Raw genomic sequence first — 21,691 nt, 5'->3', positions numbered from 1 at the left:
TTTCTCAGATAAAGCAGAAAATCCGCAATCTGCGCTACAGAGGCACTGGAAGAGGAAATAGAGGAGGACTTGCACCAGTCTCTAAATACCTCCCATTTCGACTGATAGATCCTGATGGTAGAGGATCTTCTAGCCCTCGCGATCGTTCTAGCTGCCTCCTTCGAAAACCCTCGAGCTCAAGAGAGTCTTTCGATAGTCTGAAGGCAGTTAGACGAAGCGTGGGGAGGCTTTGATGAAATCTCTTTACGTGAGGCTGTCGCAAGAGATCCATCCGTAACGGCAGACTTCTTGGAACGTCTACCAGCCATAGAAGTACCTCTGTGAACCACTCTCTCGCGGGCCAGAGGGGAGCAACCAACGTCAACCTGGTCCCTTCGTGAGAGGTGAACTTCTGCAGCACCTTGTTTAGGATCTTGAAAGGTGGAAAGGCATAAACGTCCAGGTGAGACCAGTCCAGCAGGAAAGCGTCTATGTGGGCTGCCTCTGGATCTGGAACTGGAAAGCAGTAAGTCGAGAGCCTCTTTGTCAGTGAAGTCGCAAAAAGATCTATGGTGGGTTGACCCCATGTCATCCATAGCTTCTCGCACACAGTCTTGTGCAACGTCCACTCCATGGAGATGACTTGTCCTCTTCTGCTGAGGCAATCCGCCAAGACATTCATTTCTCCTTGCACAAATCTTGTCAAAAGAGAGATGTTACTTGCCTTAAATGGAGTTCCTTCTGATCCGTGGACCAAAGACCCGTGCATTCCAGACTGTCCAGTGGAGCTCCCTAACCCAAATCCGATGCATCTGAATACAACACATGGTTTGGGTTCTTGATCGCAAGAGAAAGACCTTCTCGAAGTCTGATGTTGCTGTCCCACCAAGTCAGACATGTCTAGACTGAGTTGGAGATTGGGAAAGAGATACTCTCTAAGCCCTTCTCCTTGTTCCAATGGTTTAGGTGAAATTGGAGAGGGCAAAGGTTGAGTCTCCCCAGAGAAATAAACTACTCCAGCGATGAAAGAGTTCCCACGAGGCTCGTTCAAACTCTTACAGAGCAACTGTTTTTCTCTTGCAAGTGACGGACTTTTAACAGAGCTTGTTCCATTCTTGTGGGAGACGAAAAGGCCCGAAAAATTCGACACTGTTATCTCCATTCCCAAATAAAGAATAGTCTGGGATGGAGTACTGTAAGTTATGACTTCTCTACGTTCACTATGAGACCTAGCTCCTTGGTTAGATCTAATGTCCATTTGAGGCTCTCCAGACAGCGATTTAATGACGACGCCCTGATTAGCCAGTCGTCAAAATAAAGGGAGGCTCTGAATCCTCAAAAAATGTAGAAAGCTTGCTACATTTTGCAAGAGCCTTGTAAAAACAAGAGGAGCAGGAATGAGGCCGAAGCACAGTGCTCGAAATTGGTACACTACTTTCCCGTCCACAAACCTCAGATGTTGTTGAAAGTTTGGATGAATCGGGATGTGGAAGAATGCATCCTGAAGGTCGAGAGAGACCATCCAGTCGCCTTCCCTTACTGCTGCCAAGACAGATTTGGTAGTCTTCATCGTGAACTTTGTCTTGACAATGAACACATTGAGCGCACTTACATCTTAAGTACTCCTGCAGTGAACGTGGCTGCCAGATCATTGGAGCCATCCCTGATAGCCTTGTTCATGCATGACATAATTGTACAGCAATACATTGACAGCTGGAGAGACCTTCTTACTTAAGGCTCCCAGGGACCAATCCAACAAATAAATACTTCAAACGCTCGAAAAAACTCCTAACAGGAGATGGTCTAGCTCTGAAGCAGACCATAAAATCTTGGAGCGTCTCATGGCTAGACGACGAGGAGAGTCCACTAGGCTTAAGAAGTCTCCCTGGGCAGAGGCAGGTACTCCGAAGCCGAGAACTTCTCCTATGTCACACCAGACGCTCGAGCGAGTAGCTAATTAAGAAGGAGGAAAAGCAAAAGCAGACTTTCCTAAACTTCTCCTGGATTCCAACCAGTCTCCCAGTAAGAGCGTGGCTCTCTTGGAAGAACAAGAGAGAACTGACTTCGTAAATGTAGGAGTCGAAGAAAGTCATGCCAAGAGTAAACTCAAGACGGCGGAGCGGCCGTTACAAAACGAGTAGAACAAAATTTCACTAAAGAAATTCATAATTATAAAACAAGGGATTGTTGGACCACCCTAGTATACTCCTCATCTGAATGACTCCCCAAAGGTACATTAGTTGAAAGGGGGTCATCAACTTCTTCAGAAGGCACATCATCTGATAAATCTAGTCTTGCGAGAAGGAGATTTATATTCAGAATGACGTGACGGAAAAGCCTGACAGGCTACATCAACTTGTATATGAACAGAAGTTAAAGTTGGAGGGTCGATGTCACGTTGTGACTGCAGAGAATGTTATTCTACTACACGTCGTGACAGAAGTAAATGACGTTCAAACGTCCCGTAGTAACAGCGGTGACTGCTGTTCGATGCTATATCGTGACTACGATGACTGACCCTCGACATCACGTCATGGCTACGGTGTCTACCGCTCAACATCACGTCGTGTCGTGTCTGCGATGTCTGCAGCTCAACGTCACGCTGTGACTGAGGTGGCTGACGTTCAAAGCGATCAAAGTTACATCGAGATTTATGCTCCGCATCTCGTTTAACAGCAAAGCTGTCACTAGAGATAACGTCAGCGTGGCGTAACAAAGCTCGTTTAGAAGGTTGAAGACCCGAATCACGTATCCCAGAACCGTGACGTACAAAAAGCAAAGGATCCTTTCGCACAGGAACAGGATCGTAAGCTTCTATTAAAGAAGAAAGCTTTAACAGCATATCTTGCAAAACACTTAACTTCGGATCAACCTGTGACTGCAGTGGCTGACGTTCAAACGTCACGTAGTAACAGCGGTGACTGCTGAAAGATGCTATATCGTGACTACGGTGACTGACACTCGACGTCACGTTGTGTCTACGGTATCTACCGCTCAACGTCACATCGAGTTTGTGGCAGAAACGTCTGTACATGAACGTCATTGCTATGAACGGGACTCTCATGATGACTACAGCTAGGACGTTGAACTTGTTCTGAAGGAACTAATAAACGTTTCAACCGTCTCGAAACCTTACGCCCCGGCTTTTAAAGAGAAGAATCATCGGAAGACGGGGAGAAACTGTGTCTCTCCTGTCTTATGGCAAGGACGTGCTTGACGAGCAACGTCTGATACCTTTGAGGGAACGTCTGTTCGTTGGTTTACACCCCTCACTCCCTTAGGTCCTACGACATTCCTTCTCCCTGGTGCAGGGGAGCCTGAAAGAGGTCTCGGACTAGGCAAGCGACAAGCACGAACAAACGAACCCTCCGCAACACAGAACATGTTTTTTGCACTTTCTTCACTGATATCGCATTTTTTAATAATTTCACATTAGACATGAATAAAGCTGATTTCTACCTGAAGCACACAATTCTCCCTTAAATCAAAAGGTTAGAATTGCGAAATGAGTCGTATAATGTAAGCACATTAGTACAAAATGAAACACACATGCAAAAATCAATAAACATATACATATATATCGAATAAAACGGAAATATATAAAGTTAAAAAGATCAGTGACTGGGGATGAGACTAAAAACTAGTTCACTAAGGACTAGGTTTTCAATCTCTCGCCGTACAGTGCCTTGGGATGAGAATAAAAATAAAACGTTTTATCCTCTCTCCCCGTACAGAGAATTGGGACGAGAGTAAAAATCTGAATCGAGAACAACGTTACTCGCTCCCAAACTCCTTGTACAGAGACTCGGGACGAGAATAAAGATCGGATCGTTCTCTCTTTCTCTCTCTCTCTCTCTTGTCACTCACAAGAGAATGGCTCACTCACTCTTCGTCAATAACAGGTTATTTGACTAAAGGAAAAAACTGAAAGGACTAAGAAATTGAAAATTAACATGTTCCTTTAAATTAGTATCTAAAAAACTTCAGTTTGAAAGAAGAATGAACAAAACGTCAAAATCGATTTACTCTTTCTGCAAAGTGAAACCGTGATTCTCTCTTTCTCTATCGTAACGATAGAGCGCAAACTGCGTAGCATAAATAAACCAAACGTTAGTTCATCTTTGAAAAACAGCACGAAGACTATTCAAAGAATAAATTTCTTAAAATATTTTCTAAAAATATTCATCTCATCACTCTTACAGAGCAACTGTTTTATCTAAACAAAAATAAAAGTTGAATGGGCTCAACGTTGTTTAACTTCGTTTTCCAAGTCAGGACCGCCTACAAAGAATAGGTAAAGGCCGCATACTGTATAAACAAAAACATAAAATTTATCTCGGTGTTTAGTATAAATGGAAAGCTAATCGAAGAGGCCTAATAAAGGCGGGTGATATATAAAATATATAGAGGTAAATCTATAAATATGAACAATAATTTATAAAAGTGATAAAATAATTACTAAAAGCCTTTAACACACTTCCGTACACTGAGGGAAGGGTCGGCCATCTTTTCTCTATGGAAAAACCAGAGCGAGATTAAAAAAGCAAGGGCAAAAACTTTTCCTCTCCTTTCAAAAGCATTTCTTTTGAAGATAGTATTGAATAATCCAACACGGCGAAAGCAATAAAACCAAAACCAAGTACTTCACCAATCGGTAGAAAACTCGAGGTCAAGCGAGAGCGGAACCAGTGTTGTCTTTAACACCGACAGAGAAGAACTGGTTTGGTTGAGAAGTATATGCGGTATCTGGCCGATAGTCGGCGCTGGTGGGCACACCCGGCAGCCTTCATGGCGATCGCTCGCGAGTTTTTGGAATCTGTCGACCGTCGGAGACGTCAGCTATTTATATATCCACCGGTTAAGTTTAATATTTAAAAACAGCAATTTAACAATAAAAAAGTTTTGACACTGCATATGATATCCCTCACAGCAGACTATTTTCAGCTACTGAGGAACTATGGCAAGTTCAAATGAGCCCGAATTCGAAGGCCTCCATCATACACTAAATTCGTGCTTCGCACATTGATTCACTGGCCCTAAAGCAGGAAAAACTGTTTCTTTGGTATTTAAGTCTTAATGGATTCCTTATTCTAGCCTTCCACATGAATTCTGAAACTCTAAATATTTAGAGATGAACATTCAGCAAATTACGGTGAGAATTTACATCAGGCCCCTTTTTTTTTAACCAAGTACCAATAGCAAATAGGCCTTAAACTAAATCTACCAACTAACCTTTAAAACCTGTGCAACACATTTAAGGTGGACATCTGTGGCCTGAGCAAGAAGGGATCTTAAAAGTTGGCAGAGTGCTTGTCTGAGAATCTCTAAGGGTTGTGATGTGGGAGTTAATAGTTGTGTGAAAAGCTCAGCAAGGAACAACGTAAAACCAGTCACTCGTGTCGGTTCAGAATGTAGATATACATCACGAACATTGAATTCTTCATGACATCTGTGAAAAATACAGAATAATTTTATTTGCAATATTAAAATTTAATACAGCAAATTACAAGAGTAAACTATAACAAAGAGGCTCAAAAAATAAAAAAAATCACTAAGCATAATAACTATTAGAAGAAATCATACTTTACCTTTGAAGAAGTAAACTCTTAAATGTTGGCCCGTTATAAGACTGTGTGACATGTTTGGCAAGATGCTGACATAATCTTGCACCACTATAACGAAAATTGACTTCACCAACCCCCTACAAAAAGAGACAAATAATATTAAACCACTCACAAACAAGGGGAACCATGTCACAGATACAATTTCTCTAACAAAACAAAGAATTCTAATGACAAAATTTATTATTCTGATACTTACTTCTGGATAAGGTCCACCAATGATGATCTGGTACCTCCTTTATTATTATTATTATTATTACTTGCTGAACTCGGTTGAGTCCCTTGTCAGGTTGGGAGGAACGCAGAGAGGAAAGGTCCCCCCCTCCCTTATTTTTTTTTTTTTTTTGGCTACCACCCAAAATTGGGGGAAGTGCCTTGGTATATGTATGTACTTGCTAAGCTACAACCCTAATTGGAAAAGAAGGATGCTATAAGCCCAATGGTTCCAACAGGGAAAGTAGCCTAGTGAGGAAAGGAAATGAGGAAATAAATAAACTTCAAGAGAAATACATACATACATACATATACCAAGGCACTTCCCCCAATTTTGGGGGGTAGCCGTAATAAAAAAAGAAACAAAAACATAAAGGGGACCTCTACTCTCTACGTTCCTCCCAGCCTAACGAGGGATTCAACCGAGTTCAGCTGGTACTGCTAGGGTGCCAAAGCCCACCCTCCCACATTATCCACCACAGATGAAGCTTCATAATGCTGAATCCCCTACTGCTGCTACCTCCGCGGTCATCTAAGGCATCGGAGGCAGCAGCAGGGCCTACCGGAACTGTGTCACAATCGCTCGCCATTCATTCCTATTTCTAGCACGCTCTCTTACCTCTCTCACATCTATCCTCCTATCACCCAGAGCTTCCTTCACTCCATCCATCCACCCAAACCTCGGCCTTCCTCTTGTACTTCTCCCATCAACTCTTGCATTCATCACCTTCTTTAGCAGACAGCCATTTTCCATTCTCTCAACATGGCCAAACCACCTCAACACATTCATATCCACTCTAGCTGCTAACTCATTTCTTACACACATTCTCACTCTCACCACTTCGTTCCTAACCCTATCTACTCGAGATACACCAGCCATACTCCTTAGACACTTCATCTCAAACACATTCAATTTCTGTCTCTCCATCACTTTCCTTCCCCACAACTCCGATTCATACATCACAGTTGGTACAATCACTTTCTCATATAGAACTCTCTTTACATTCATGCCCAACCCTCTATTTTTTACTACTCCTTTACCTGCCCCCAACACTTTGCAACCTTCATTCACTCTCTGACATACATTTGCTTCCACTCCACCATTTGCTGCAACAATATACCCCAAGTACTTAAACTGATCCACCTCCTCAAGTAACTCTCCATTCAACATGACATTCAACCTTGCACCACCTTCCCTTCTCGTACATCTCATAACCTTACTCTTACCCACATTAACTCTCAACTTCCTTCTCTCACACACTCTTCCAAATTCTGTCACTAATTGGCTAAGCTTCTCTTCTGTGTCTGCAACCAGTACAGTATCATCCGCAAACAACAACTGATTTACCTCCCATTCATGGTCATTCTCGTCTATCAGTTTTAATCCTCGTCCAAGCACTGGAGCATTCACCTCTCTCACCACTCCATCAACATACAAGTTAAACAACCACGGCAACATCACACATCCCTGTCTCAGCCCCACTCTCACCGGAAACCAATCACTCACTTCATTCCCTATCCTAACACATGCTTTACTACCTTTGTAGAAACTTTTCACTGCTTGCAACAACCTTCCACCAACTCCATATAACCTCATCATATTCCACATTGCTTCCCTATCAACTCTATCATACGCTTTCTCCAGATCCATAAACGCAACATACACCTCCTTACCTTTTGCTAAATATTTCTTGCATATCTGCCTAACTGTAAAAATCTGATTCATACAACCCTTACCTCTTCTAAAACCACCCTGTATTTCTAAGATTGCAATAAAACAAAACATTTTAGGAACAGTACCAACATTGAAATGAATCTTTCATATATGAAGTATAAAAACTTTAAAAAACAAGAAGAGAAATAAGAGAGAATAATGCACCTGAGTGTACCCTCAAGCAAGAGAACTCTATGCCAAACCAGTGGAAGACCATGGTACAGAGGCTATGGCACTACCAAAGACTAGAGAACAGTGGTTTGATTTTGGGGTGTCCTTCTTCTAGAAGAGCTACTTAGCATAGCTAGAGTCTCTTCTACCCTTACCAAGAGGAAAGTAGCCACTGAACCATTGTAGTGCAGTAGTTGACCCCTTGAGCAAAAATTTTTTTGGTAATCTCAGTATTGTCAGGTGTATGAGGACAGAGGAAAATATGTAAAGAATAGGCCCAACTATTCGGTGTACGTTTAGACAAAAGGAAAATGAGCCGTAACCAGAGAGAAGAATACAATGTAGTAAGGTCTGGCCAGTCTAAGGACCACATAACCCTCTAGCGGAAGTATCTCAACGGGTAGTTGATGATAGTTAAGGGACCTTGTAAAAATTAGCAATATTTAAAAATTTTTACTTCTAGCATCTAAGGGATAAAACTGTTGGATTGTTAATATTACATAAGCATTGGCCTATTGCTGTAATTCCTTTAAATGAGCCATAAGATAAGATCTAAATAAATGCCAGCCCTCCCACCAACAATTCAAAATCACTCTTCAATTACAAATAAAGAACAAACTTGCTACATAAACTTCTTTTCATGAATTTTTGGAAAACCCAATTGTTCAGGAATTTTGGAAGCTAATGTAACTGGTCAGTGGCTTGCTATTTTAATGGCATGTGATGGCCCAAATCAAGTGTCTAGCCTTAGATTCATTTCCTTAGCTGACATAAAGGTACAGCAAGAGTGGCCCAATACACCTAGACAAACACATGTGACTTGCAGTCCTCATATGAAAAAGAAATGAAGTTATTACAGCCAGTTGAATGGGAAATCCGGAAGTGAGAGACGTATGTCTTCACTCAACCGTAGCCAAATCAAAAGTGAGCTCAGTTGCTGAGTGAGTCTGCTAGGCTACCACCTTGCTAACTAGCAGTGTCACTGACACCTGGCAATAAAGTTATGCCTAAACCAGTATGCATTGAATCATATTTACAACATGAAAAACAAGGGGCTGTTCATAGAGATAATAGATTATTTTGAAATCAGTAGTGCAAACAAAGAAGCTTAAATAAGAGTTCGTACTAACATGCTGCCAACACTAGAGACCGTGTCCCACTTAAGGTGGGGCAGTCAAACAAGATTTTGTATTCCAAATTATTTTCTTTAAATAATATTGAGAAGCAGGGTAAATATAAAATTCCTGATTTTTCAGCAATTTACTTCATGGAACAAAGGTTTAATTTTGATCATAGTAAACTATCATTTATGTCTGGCCTTCAGATACAAGAATGGATGACTCAATTCTCCCCCAAAACAAAACATACATATATTAAGGTGTATTGTACTTTAAAACACGTTTGAGTACAACTGAACAAGGAATAAGTTGTCGATAGAGAACAATACACGGAAGTGGCAAGAGGAAAGCATGGTAGAAGATACAGGAAATTATGGAAAAACCTTATAGAGAAAGACCAAGTCATGATGAGAGTTCAAGAAGACAAGAGTATAAAACCGAAAATAAATTAAACTCAAATCATGTTGTACCCACTGTAATGAAAAAAAAAAGAAATCATTTGTAAAGGAATAAGAAACAAGTTTACAAAAAAAAGTCTTTTGTTAACCAAAACTAAACTGACCTTGTTAATTCAAATGTAAATAAAAATCTCACCTGTTCAAATATAACAGTTATAAGCTCCTTCATTAAAAAAGCATCTTGAACTTGCCAACTGAATACTGTTGTCAATTGACGAGCAACTTGTTCAAACCTGCAAAAAAAATATTCAAAATAACATTACAGTCTCTATCATAGATATAACAATTAAAACTGCCAAGTAATACTGATTATAATGACAAATTTGGAAGTAAGTTGTATTTTTCCTAACGATACAAACCTGGAGCTATTTAAAGAGATATTACTTTCGGTGTACCTGAAAGATGAGCCATAAGACTTTTAGTGAGGGATACCTACCCTGACCGCTACCCGGTAGTTAGCTGGAGGGGTGGAGGGTTTCCGGCTGATCCTTCGGGGCGGTAGGCTGCTTCGCTGCTTCTCTTAGCGGTCAGTCACTTCGGGAATCGTCGGCGCAATACTCACGCGGGACATCTGATCTCCTGACAAGTAACGATCCCTAGATGACAGGTGCTTGTGAACCTGCAAAGGAACAAGCAGGTCGAGCAATCAGTCTAGACGACTAATGCGAGGGGGAATGACAAGGAGCTGGCAAGTGACGAGATGATCTCGTTAGCGAGTGCCAAGGAGGTGGTGACCTGTGAGCCCTGGTCCGATAAAGTACGCTCACACGTCTGATGGTGGTGAGACCGATAGTCGTCTCGTCAAGAGTGAAGGCCTCTCAGTGACGAGTGACGATCACCAACCACCAAGCTACCATCACCAGGTGATAGGTGTTCGTGCTACAAGTGACGAGTAGCTGGTATTTCGGGAACAGCTGATGAGTAACGAACAGCTGGCGAGTCGCACGTAGCTGATGGATGAAAAACAACTAGCAAGTGACAAGAGCCTGAAAGCTCAGCGTGACGGTTCTTGACAGCACTGAAGAGACATCTCCTTACTGCAGGGGGGGAGAAAGTCCAGGGTGGCGAGGACTTAAAAACTTCGAAGCCTGACAAAATCCCGGAGGGGAACATCCAAGAGGTTCCTCCAGAGAGGGAACCTGATCTAACATAGTCAGAAGCAACACATGTTGGTCACTGGAAGGTCTGAGGAACACAGAATCTCTAGTTCTCACTCGTAAGCAAGAGAGATGTTCACTCAAATGCTAAACTCACCTCCACCATTGCTCTGCCCCTAATGGAAGTCGGCTCAGCAACGAGGGGAGCATAGTCTTCGGCGTCAGCATGAGATGCCAAAGCAAAGACTGGCAGCAACTCCTAGGTTGTCAGCAGCAGCTCTCGAAGGAAAAAGATCCACCTCCAACGAAGCAGGTGTTCGCATCCTCTCTGCACCCAGATGAAAGAGATCCAGCAACGCCTCCTTTAACGGGGGACCAGCCAAGCCCAGCGATGGTCAAGCCTGAAACAAATCAGAAAAAGTACAGGCACTCCCTGGGGGAAGAGGACAGAACTGTTTCTCCAGGGGTACTGTCCCTCGATCCCCGAGGCTGACCTGGGGTTAATCAGTCTGCGCTACTATTCAGCCGTTTACAAGGGGAGACCAATCAAGAGCAGCTTCGGGAAGAGATTGGGGGGCAACGAAGTACGAGACTTCTTCGACTTCGAAAAAGACCCCAAAGGCAAAAAAATCTCTCTTATTATTATTATTATTATTATTATTATTAATATTACTAGCCAAGCTACAACCGTAGTTGGAAAAGCAAGATGTTATGAGCCCAAAGGCTCCAATAGGAAAAAATAGTCCAGTGAGGAAAGGAAACAAGGAAATAAATAAACGATATAAGTAATGAACAAATGAAATAAAATATTTAAAAAAACATTAACATTAATACAGATAATTCACATATAACTATAAAAAAGTTTTGTCAGTCTGTTCAACAAAAAAGCATTTGCTCCAACTTTGAACTTTTGAAGTTCTACCGATTCAACTACCCGATTAGGAAGATCATTCCACAACTTGGTCACAGCTGGAATAAAACTTCTAGAATACATGTAGTATTGAGCCTCATGATAGAGAAGGCCTGACTATTAGAATTAACTGCATGCCTAGTATTACGAACAGGATGGAACTTTCCAGGAAGATCTGAATGTAAAGTATGGTCAGAATTATAAAAAATCGTATGCAACATGCATAATGAACTAATTGAACGACGGTGCCAAAGATTAATATCTAGATCAAGAATAAGAAATTTAATAGACTGTAATTTCATGTCCAACAAATTATGATGAGAATCAGCAGCTCAAGACCAGACAGGAAAACAATACTCGAAACAAGGTGGAATGAAAGAATTAAAATCCTTCAGAATAGATTGACCACCAAAAATCTTAAAAGACTTTTCTCAGTAAGCCAATCATTTGTGCAATTGAAGAAGACACAGACCTAATGTGTTTCTCGAAAGTAAATTTGCTGTCAAGAATAACACCTAAAATTTTGTCATACAAAGTTAAAGAAACGTTATCAATGCCGAGATACAGATGTTGAGGAATCACTGTCCTTAACCTACTTACAATCATACTTCAATTTTTGTTAGGATTCAACTTCATACCCCATAATTTGCACCATGCACTAATTTTAGCTATATCTCTATTAAGGGATTCAGCAACCCCTGATCTACATTCAGGAGATGAAATTGTTGGAAAGAGAGTAGCATCATCTGTATATGCAACAAGCTTGTTTTCTAGGCCAAACCACATGCCATGTTTTTGTGCCTATGCCCATACCTCTCCCACTGGGAGGCAGACCATTCCTGGCATTCAGGCCAAGTGTTGTCCTGATTACACTGCCGACCTCTACAGGATGGACACAGGTGGTGGGGGTCCATCTCAACAGAGGACATGAAGGTACAGCAAGAGCGCCCCTCAGGTCCAGGACAAGTGTGCATGGGGCTGACAAGACCACACAAACACTGAAAAAGAAAAAGTGTTCAAGAAAACTTCCAAAATTTTATTCCAATATTTAAAGTATTTAAGTCAATGGAGGGAGAGAGCAGCAACGTCCATACTCCACCCGAGCCAAATGCAAAGTGGGTTAGCTCAGGTGTGTGGGTGAGTGGAGTAGTTGGCTACCCACCACCCCACCCACTAACTAGCAGTTGAGGTAGTTATCCCTTGCTAAAAGTCTTGTGACTCGTCTTTCAGCTATGCTGAAAGTAATATACCTATCAATAGCAAGGGTTTGTATAGTGAAACAGCAATACTATATCGTTATTAAAATTACCAACTGTAGAACTAAATCTTACTTGTTTGGTTTCATGGTAAGTTGTACAACGAGGTTATTTACTTGTAACACAACTGGGTGGCACATGTACTGTATCTGTGGTTGTGGTACTACAGGATTTGATACCTGAAAAGAAAAACATTTCAATTTCTGCTCCCTCCATCAGTTAAGGGCAAATCAGGATTAGTATTACTACAAATAAAAAGTGTAAGACAGAAACTGCTGACCATACAAGCAGGGTGGTTTAAAAAAAAAAACATTTGCTCATATGATTAACAAAAATTATTTTAGATATCTAAAATTGGCAACCCTTTATAATGATCTCCAACAAGTGCAGTTTCAAAGAATAATGTGCACTTTGGAAGCATCTGAGGCAGATGTGCTGTGCTGTTTGAAGAGATGTTAAATCATCATGACCAACATTCCTTACAGGACCCAGCACATGTACCAATTTAGCAACGACAGACAGAGATTAGAATTAATTTTGAAAAATCATGTGGTGCCATTCTCTATGAACCTTGGATGACTAAATAAGTTCTGAATTCTAAAGTCAATGCAGAACAAAGGTTTCAAGATTTCTAAAGTAAGTACAATTACTGTACATGACTGTATTCAAGGGTTTGAAGTATTGTACGATGAATTTACCATTATTGGTCACACACTAGGGAAGAGTTCCAAATACTTTTGTTCTAAATACTTTTATTAATTTTTTCATACAGTATTGTTTTTGTATAAACAGTAAGATCCTGTTAAGTAGGAGAGACTCAATGAGGCTCTAGTTTATGTCATTTGGAGCACAATTACAAAAAGAATAACTAAACATATGGTTACATATATGTAGAAGACACAGAAAGAGCCCTTCAACTACTAACTATTAGTTGAATTGTATATAATAATTGTCAATTAAAGTACTTTTCTATGTTATATGAGATTTGGTATTGTATATAAAAGGTCAACAATAAATAAAAAGAGGTTATTTTCAAAACCATATGGCCAATAAATATAGCCAGATTCATATTGACTGGAGGTTTCTTACTGAATTTTCTTTTTAAAGACTGCCTTTGTTTTATACCTTATTTATAATATCACATTTTTTCTATCAATTTGTATATTTTTTAAAATACAAACCTGGGACCTTTAATATAAGTATGACTTCATCAAAACTGGAAATCAACTGTCAAGCTTTTAATGGGGTAAACAGCTGGATTTCGGGTAGCAGTAAAGCCCTGCCTACCCGACAGGTAGTTCCTTCACTTTGACCTCTGGCCTGGGAGTAGCTGAGCCATTCAGTTGGGTAGTGCAGCTTAAAGGTCTAAAGTTTGTATGGTTACTTAAAAAATCTGTGATTTATTCCTATATGTAATACAAACCTTTGACTTTTAACAGGAGACTTATTCTGAAGAGGTGTGGAAGTTCATATATAACAAATCTGTCTGGTTTCTTGACCTGGGAAAATGTCAATATACTTTAGTCCTGAAGGGAAGTGAAAATCATGACTCCTGTTCAACCTCCTAACTACCTGAGCAGAGAGATGTTGGAGGTGTTACGCTAAGCCTCCACTATATACTAGTGGATGATCTTAAGAACACCTTAATCCTCTAGAATTGTGTTTTCAAAGGAAGTGGCATTTATATTGATGGGAATGCATACATTTTCTCCATACTTGACCTTCTAAAGATGGATAAGAGAGACAAGTGAATACTGGACAAACCAATGTAATGAAAAAGTGCTCAGCTGAGTAGTTACCTGCATTGCTTGTCCGATCCAGCTCTATAACAGCGCTATGACCCCAATGGAGGGGAAAAAAAAAGGAAAAAGGGCCGGAAATTCTTACCTTCATTCTTGGACTTACACCACGACCACTATCCAAAACGAGATGCTTTTTGTTCCACGAGAGGGCTAGGCACACTACACAGCCTGTTGAGTAGCTACCACCGGTCCCAAGGCGAGACATTCTATAGGTAGCAGATGATGAAGGTTGTTTAACACTTCCAGACTCCTGCCTTCACCACTTCCAGGGAAGGGAATATATGTCTGATTGTTTCCAAAAGCCCGGAGATATTATTCTTGTTAATTAGCTTCTTCAACCTACCAGCGATAAGGAATAATGTTTTATGCGCTCAGGTCTGAAATGCTGATTTCTCTTAAGGTAGCATCTTGGCATCCTCACAAAAACAAAAAGTAGGTCATTCACACTGCAAGTCAAATATTGGGGGGGAGTGGGAGAAGGATTCAAACATCATCTCATGGATTGCTGGGTTTTGTGTCTTAGCCATGAACTCAGGAACGAATGTTATCAAAACCTCCTCCCATCCTTTGGAATGATTAATGGTATACAAAATGCCATGAAACTCACCTACCCTTTTCACCAAGGCAAGCACCAGCAAAAACACGGAAGGGTTTAATTTGGGCAAAACCTTGTGATGTCCCATGAGGGGATCTGAGTTCTCTAAGGGGACAGGACTGATCAATGATCCTCAGTAGGGACAATCCCAAGTGGAGGAAAGATCCAAGCCTTTCAGCCTGAAAACTTGGCTCAAAGCTGACCAGTAACCTTTTACCACATAGACTGAGGAGAGCTTTTCTAGGCAAAGGTAGACGAAGAAATTGGCAACAAGTTGCAGGGAGGCTCAGACTGGAAAAGTACTCTGTTTATGACACCAACTGCAGAAGATGGCCCATTTTCCAAGGCAAACAGCTGCCGAGGATCTACAGATGTACCCAGATATCTCCTGTGAAATGCTACGTAAAAAGCTTCAAGCTCAGAAGAGATGCTGGATAGTTTCCCCCTTGAAGTGGCACAGAGGTTACAGAGTTGTGGAATCATTTGACTTGTGATCACTTGTGGGCCACCAAGGTTAGCCTGATGTTCAAAATCATCAACATCTTGTTGAGTATTCATCCTATAAGGCAAAGGCATGGAAAGATATAATACATCTTCCACTGCAGAGAGGGAACTGATGAACATAACACAAGCAGTTTCTTGTTCAAGTTAGTTGTAAACAAGTCTATCATTGAGAACCACAACAGGCAAGTAGCCTTTCTGGTATGCTGTAAAAGTCATCTGGTTAGTGTAAGGAGCAATCTGTTCCTACTACCTACCCTTGACGGCTGAGACCGCTAGGACATTGCTCATGCCTGGAATGTACCTCACTGACAGCTCTACTGTATCATCATATGCCCAAGTGTGTGTCTGCTTTGCCATGACACCAGGGGATTGAGAAACAACCCCTAATTGTTTGTTGACAAAAGTCACTATGGTAGTGTTGTCACTCATCAAGGCTCCTAAGTGTCTAAAAAACTCTGTTGAGCGGACTGCAGAGCTAGAAGGGCAGCTCGCATTTCCAGAAGGTTGATATGCAGGCTCCTTTCGTCTTCAGAACACAGTCCTGTGTATTTCCTCAGGTGTGTGCCCCACCTCTCCTTTGACACATCTGAGACCAGCAACATTGCTCTCGATACCCAGATCAAGACAAAAGACAAGAAGTTTGTCTAGATCCTGGAGCAACTGCCTCATTAAGAACAACAAAATCAACCAGTCGTCGAGATATCGCAGAATGTGAATCCCGACTGAATGGGCCCAAGCTGAGACTAGATTGAAAACCAGCTTGAACAATTGAGGAGCGTGGACAATCTGAAGCATAGGACTTGGAACTGGTACTCAATTCCCTATGGATTAGTACTTGAAAATGCACATCCTTTAGGTCAACAGAGAGCATGGAGTCATCCTTCCTGATGGCAGCAAAGATTGAGCTTGCCATCTCCTAAAGATAGACTTTGTAGAAAAAATGAGAGAACATCCATCTGTTGATTTTTATACATAAAAGGACGGCTCTAGAAGCCAAAAGACCCATCTCAGATGACTTCCAGTGTCTTTCTACATCGCCTTCCCATCATTCACAAGGTCAAGGGCTTTCAACGATTCATGAAGATACATCAGGAACATTAACGAAGAGCGAGCACAGGGAGGAGAGCTGATGAAAGAAATTCATATCTGTCCTGAAGGACTTTTAACAAGCGACTCTGCAAAGTATCGCTGCCAGTTGCCCAATGGATTGACAGGCATGCACCCAATCGTGGCAGCTGGAAAAGGGGTTCGCTGATCTCGGCAACCTTGGGTCCCTCTTTTACCTCTGCCTCCTTTCCTGGCACGATCAGGATGAGGATGTAAGGGACAAGCGTGGTCCCCACCCTTTCTGGGGGCTTTGCAGTAATCTTCTTCAATGTTGTCTTGCTGGGATGGTAATATGAAGCTTTCGGAGCAGTTGATCTGGAAGGACTACAGCCATTAAAGATCATTGCTCTGTGGAAAAGGAAATCATGACTCCTTTTCTCCACTTTTCGATGTCATCTGTCAGAAAAAGTCAAGGTGTCCAGGAACAGTACTTTCTTGAGGGAGAGTGCTGCTTTCTGCCTACCTGGCTGGAGAAATGTGAAGCTACTGCATCTCTCCTCTTAAGAACCTAGTTTGCCCACTGATGAGTAAGGAAAATCGGCGCCTTTTCCCGATGAGAGCACGAGGTCAGTGAATTTGTTCTTCATCTTGGGAGGTCTGTGATTTTCTTCTTCATCTTGGGACCTGAAACATCATGAGATGAAGCAAAGTACACCAAGGCTTCCGACCAGTGGTTGATCCAACTGGTGACTTGCAGGCTTGACCTCACCACCATCTTTGAAGCTGTGTATTTGGAGGCTGAGAAAGCAGTGCCCTTGTACTTCAGTGTATCTGCTGTCATGCTTGTGGTCAATGCCATCATTGTTGGATTCATCAGAAGAAGAAAAGGAACAGCTTATTCTGGAATGTAGAACCTCCATTTGTGAGAAAGGGCTGGAAGCAAGAGTTTGGTGGACCTACTAGATTAGAGAAAATTCTTAGGTCCACTGACCGGCGTATTTACTCCCAAGTTCATCCAGCATAAGCACCATGGAAGCTCAAGGGGCACCAAAACGTTGATCAATCTCCATCATCCTCCCTTTGATAGGTTCTGTGGCTGCCTCTCAGAGTTCATTCAACTCCAAAACAAGGGACAGAACTGAGGGAGGACTGACACTCTGTTTTCAGTCTCCAATGGGAGGGAGCCCGTTTCAGGGGAAGAGAACCTTTCCTAGTCTGAGATTCCTCTCCTTTCCCTCAAGAGGTTCGACAAGAGTTCGTAATGATTCCTCTCTCCTTTGCAGTGAGACCTCTCCAGACCGAGCCTCTAATCCGCAGGGGAGGGAGGGATCGTAGACTTGTGAAGAAGTCTCGGCAGCCTTACTGCCCTTCTCTCTCTTCCCCTTTGAGGTAGAGGAGACTCTCAGTGTCCTGATTTCAGAAGGAAAAAAAGGGGAGTGAGACAATGAACAATCGGACTGGTCAACCTTACTTTCAGGGAAAGGCTCCGACATGAAATTTCTCTTCAAGAGGAAGACTCCCTTCGGTGCAGAAAGCATCAAAAGTTCATCCTTGATATTGCTTGCCTTTTTTCCTCCCGACTACCCGAGGGACAGTCCTACCTGAAGGAACTGCCTTTGTGTCTTAATGTGTCATAAGAGACTAACTGATCCCGTTCTGAAGACGAATCCCGTGAATGAGATCAGTCTCTAAGCTGATGGACTTTAGCTTAAGACTTTCAGTAATCAGAGAAGACAGGCAATGTGGCTTTTGCATTATCTCAATCTCTATATGATGATGACTTAAGGGTTCTCTCACTGACCTGGGCATCATGAAGACTTATAGTGTTCTTCTTCTGATGGAAGACTTCTGGAGTGTCACTCGGTGGAGAGGAAATTTCCAAACTACTGTACAGTGATTTCCCTTAGGAAGCGGAGCAAAGCAGAGTGTGAGCTGCCTTGGTCTTCTAGAATCAAGTGTTTTGCACCCCTATGATCATGGAATGACAAATGAGAAAATTTTGAACATTTTTCTGTTTTCACCTTAATAGCAAACCCACCCGAACCTACGTTAAGGCCCATATCGAGGAACGTTATCGTGAAGTTGATCGTTTCCTCACCAGAGACTTTAGGCTTTTCATGGATTTACAGTGCGAAAGAAAATGTTTTGCTGTAAGGCTCAGTGATCGTGCTCATGTCTTGGAGCAATGATTGTGCATGTGGCGATTATACACAAAGTGTGCTTGAAGACTTAGCATGAGCTGTCTTAAGAGCTTGGTGATCACACGCACTTTGACCTAGCTCGTGGGGATTGTACATGAGCGGGTGATCGTGTTTGTGTCTTCACCAGGGAAGATGGCTTCACCTTCCAAGAACTTTTTGTTGCTCTAGGTCTCAAAGGAAAGGGCTCAAGTGAAGGTCCATGTAAGAATGAGGGTGTTAGTGAAGCGTGTATCCCTGTCCCTGGCAATTAACAAGATGTTTGTGCATGAGGGGATTCACAACCTGATCCCTTCCCATGTCTAGCCTTAGGAAGAGATCGTGAAGCAGATATGAGTGTCCACACTGTGGAATCTATGGTGACATCTGATATTTTGGTGATCATGGTTCATCATCATTATGGTAGCCCTTAAGCGGTTTCTCACCTTGTGGGGGGAAAGCCAACTATACCGGAGTCAACGAGCACTTCTGAAAATCAGCTTTCTTTCTGAGTACATGTGGGGAAGATGTTCCTTGTTCGTACAAGGCAAGATCAGCATCAGGTCTTTAGAGCAGCTTTCTTTGATCATTTACTTGTTCCAGCACGTGTTCATGGAGTTACCAAACCGTCCAGGGAACGTCCCTGGGCAGGAGAGGGACTAGACCATAGCTCGGTGTCCTGACCTGTAGAACTCGTAATAAGTCCTTTGCAAGAATTGCTACTCGAGACAAAACCTTACCTCTTGAACCTCGTACCTCCATGTTTCCCCTAGGGGCAGGTTTTGGTACAATGCTACTCGTCCCACAGAACCATGCAGAGGAGCCTGAGGATGTCTCAAGAGGCTTCTCCAAATCAATCGTCCTGTTCTTTGGTAAACTCTTCTTCATCTTCTCCACAGCAGGCAGCTTCTGAGAACAAAAAGGAGGCACAGAAACAGACAATACAGGTGAGAACGAAACAAGGGATGGGAAGTGGCCATGCTCCTTTTTCAAGCAGATAGAGGATTTTGCAGCAGACAGACTCAGCAACCAACAGCAGCTCATCTGTAACAACAACGGACGTCACTTAACTACTCTCTTCCGTAGGTAGGATGGGAGCAGCAACAGGGCAGTAAAACTTCTGCATTCTAGCATAGCTCAACCCTCCAGGAGTTTATTCACAAAACAGACACACACACAGGTCCAGGTTCTTGCATTTGACGTTAACAGATACATTAGCGAGGAGAACTTAGGGCAGGAGGCATGTGGGTATTACCTTCACTCGAGGGAAGGTAATATTCCTATCATAATTCCTGCGGGAAGGGAAGGGGTCTCCCTCTTCTTCCCTCCTCTGACAGACATTGCCAAGAAGGGAGAACCGCATCGTGCCGCAAACTTAAAACTTGAAAATGGGAGGAAGGAACCAAAGAGCTTCTTGGGCATCAGCTTGGACGTATCCAATACTGAGTCCGAAGAATCCCTCTTAGACTTCTGCTTCTGGTTCTCTGCAAACTCAGCCCACTGCATTGGAGGCCACTCTATACACTCGGAACAGAGGGATTCCTGCAAACTGGAATGCCTTCCTCCCTCGCTACAGATACAGTATACATTTGATGGAGGTCGATTTCAGGCTTGATGTACCGGCCACATATCTGACCAAGGAGCTAATATCATAAACAACAGCAACCAAAGAACAACCAGGAAAGTATGTCTGTACTCTTTTGGAGCCAAAGTCAAAGTGAAAGTTAGTGCTACCTGTCAGGTCACCCGACGTCAGCTGTGTTTACTTTGTTAAAACCTCATAGACTGGTTTCCAGCTTCACTGAAGTCATACTCCTATCAAAGGTCAAAGATTTGTATTACGAATAAAAACAAAGAATATTCAGTGAAATTCAGTGCCAAAACTACTTGGACTTGGGCTGCAGAACAGGGTTGGGTACAATTTATTGGAATATGTAAACCTCTTTTTAAATAAGGAACATAGTTTTGTATACAATCTTTCCTTCATGGTAATAGAACAATGCAGCCCAACCATATGACTATAGCAACTTTTGACATGAAAATGCAAAAATCAAAATCATAAATTGCCATAATAAACATCTAACACTTATTGCCTTAATTAATAATTTTCAAAACTTACCTGATGGTGTTGCATATTCTGTGACGGTTCTCCCATTGACACGTGGGGCTGAGATTGCTGGGGTTGAATCTGTGGTTGAGCAGGGGGTTGTACAAATGTACGGGGTACAAATTCGGGTGCATCCGCAGAGAGTGAGATCATTTTTTTAGGTTTAACTTCTTGAGTATCTGAGGCAAAAAAGAAAAACTCCATTATTCCACTGAAACTTTTCATATGAATAGATGATTTAAAAAGAACTAATAAATGTTCTAATACAAAGCTAATACTGTATCAACTATGCATACTTCCATCCAAACTTCCAATAATTTGCTAGGATTTTTCACATGTTTCTTTAAACCACCCCATGCATTTGCCACTTTCTATTACAGGTGTATCACTATTAAGCTTCACAAGTGGAAAAGAACGGAGTTAAATTAAGAAGTTCTGAAAATTTCAACTTTTAAAACACTCTTTAAGATTTGTAAGTACATACACAATCTTCTCATAAAAATATAACATTTTTTCAAGAAAAGTTGTTGTACATCTGCAATCGCTTTAAAACATAAAACCTATATAAACCTAAGTCCTTCAATGTCTTCAGCGGAGCTCGAACAGTTATTGAAGTGTGGTAGTTAAAATTTTTACCCCTTTTAATTAGATTTACTCTTGGTGAAGGTCTTTCTTCACTGGACATGTCAGTTTTCCTGATCCCACACAGGAGCAAGGAAGGAGACTCTTAACAACCTCCTTAATACCAAACACAAGCTATGTAGCTATTAGGACCTTGGCCTACTGGCTAGGATGATGTTAATAAGAGGTCACAGAAAACTCATCTTACATGACAATAACACAGGAAATGTTGAACCACACACACATCCATTGAAATGTGAATGCAAAGCATCAACCCACCCTTCCCTTTGTGTGGAGGATG

The 21,691-nt window shown here is 41.9% G+C and overlaps 1 protein-coding gene across 1 annotated transcript in view; it reads right to left on the bottom strand.

Moving 5' to 3' along the window:
• LOC137650265 (polyadenylate-binding protein-interacting protein 1-like) overlaps positions 1 to 21,691 on the bottom strand; it is a 109,355-nt gene that overhangs the window by 43,146 nt on the left and 44,518 nt on the right. Inside the window, exons 2-6 of the mRNA XM_068383568.1 lie at positions 20,782 to 20,948; positions 12,613 to 12,716; positions 9,411 to 9,507; positions 5,568 to 5,680; positions 5,212 to 5,428 (exon numbers count right to left, since the gene is read on the bottom strand). Coding sequence (XP_068239669.1) covers positions 5,212 to 5,428; positions 5,568 to 5,680; positions 9,411 to 9,507; positions 12,613 to 12,716; positions 20,782 to 20,948 — 698 coding nt within the window. The remainder of the gene's footprint in view (positions 1 to 5,211; positions 5,429 to 5,567; positions 5,681 to 9,410; positions 9,508 to 12,612; positions 12,717 to 20,781; positions 20,949 to 21,691) is intronic.

The sequence above is a fragment of the Palaemon carinicauda genome, chromosome 11 (assembly GCF_036898095.1).
Source record: "Palaemon carinicauda isolate YSFRI2023 chromosome 11, ASM3689809v2, whole genome shotgun sequence".
Taxonomy (NCBI): Eukaryota; Metazoa; Arthropoda; class Malacostraca; order Decapoda; family Palaemonidae; genus Palaemon; species Palaemon carinicauda.
The sequence above is the reverse complement of the archived record's forward strand: the minus strand, read 5'-3'. Positions and strand labels throughout refer to the sequence as shown.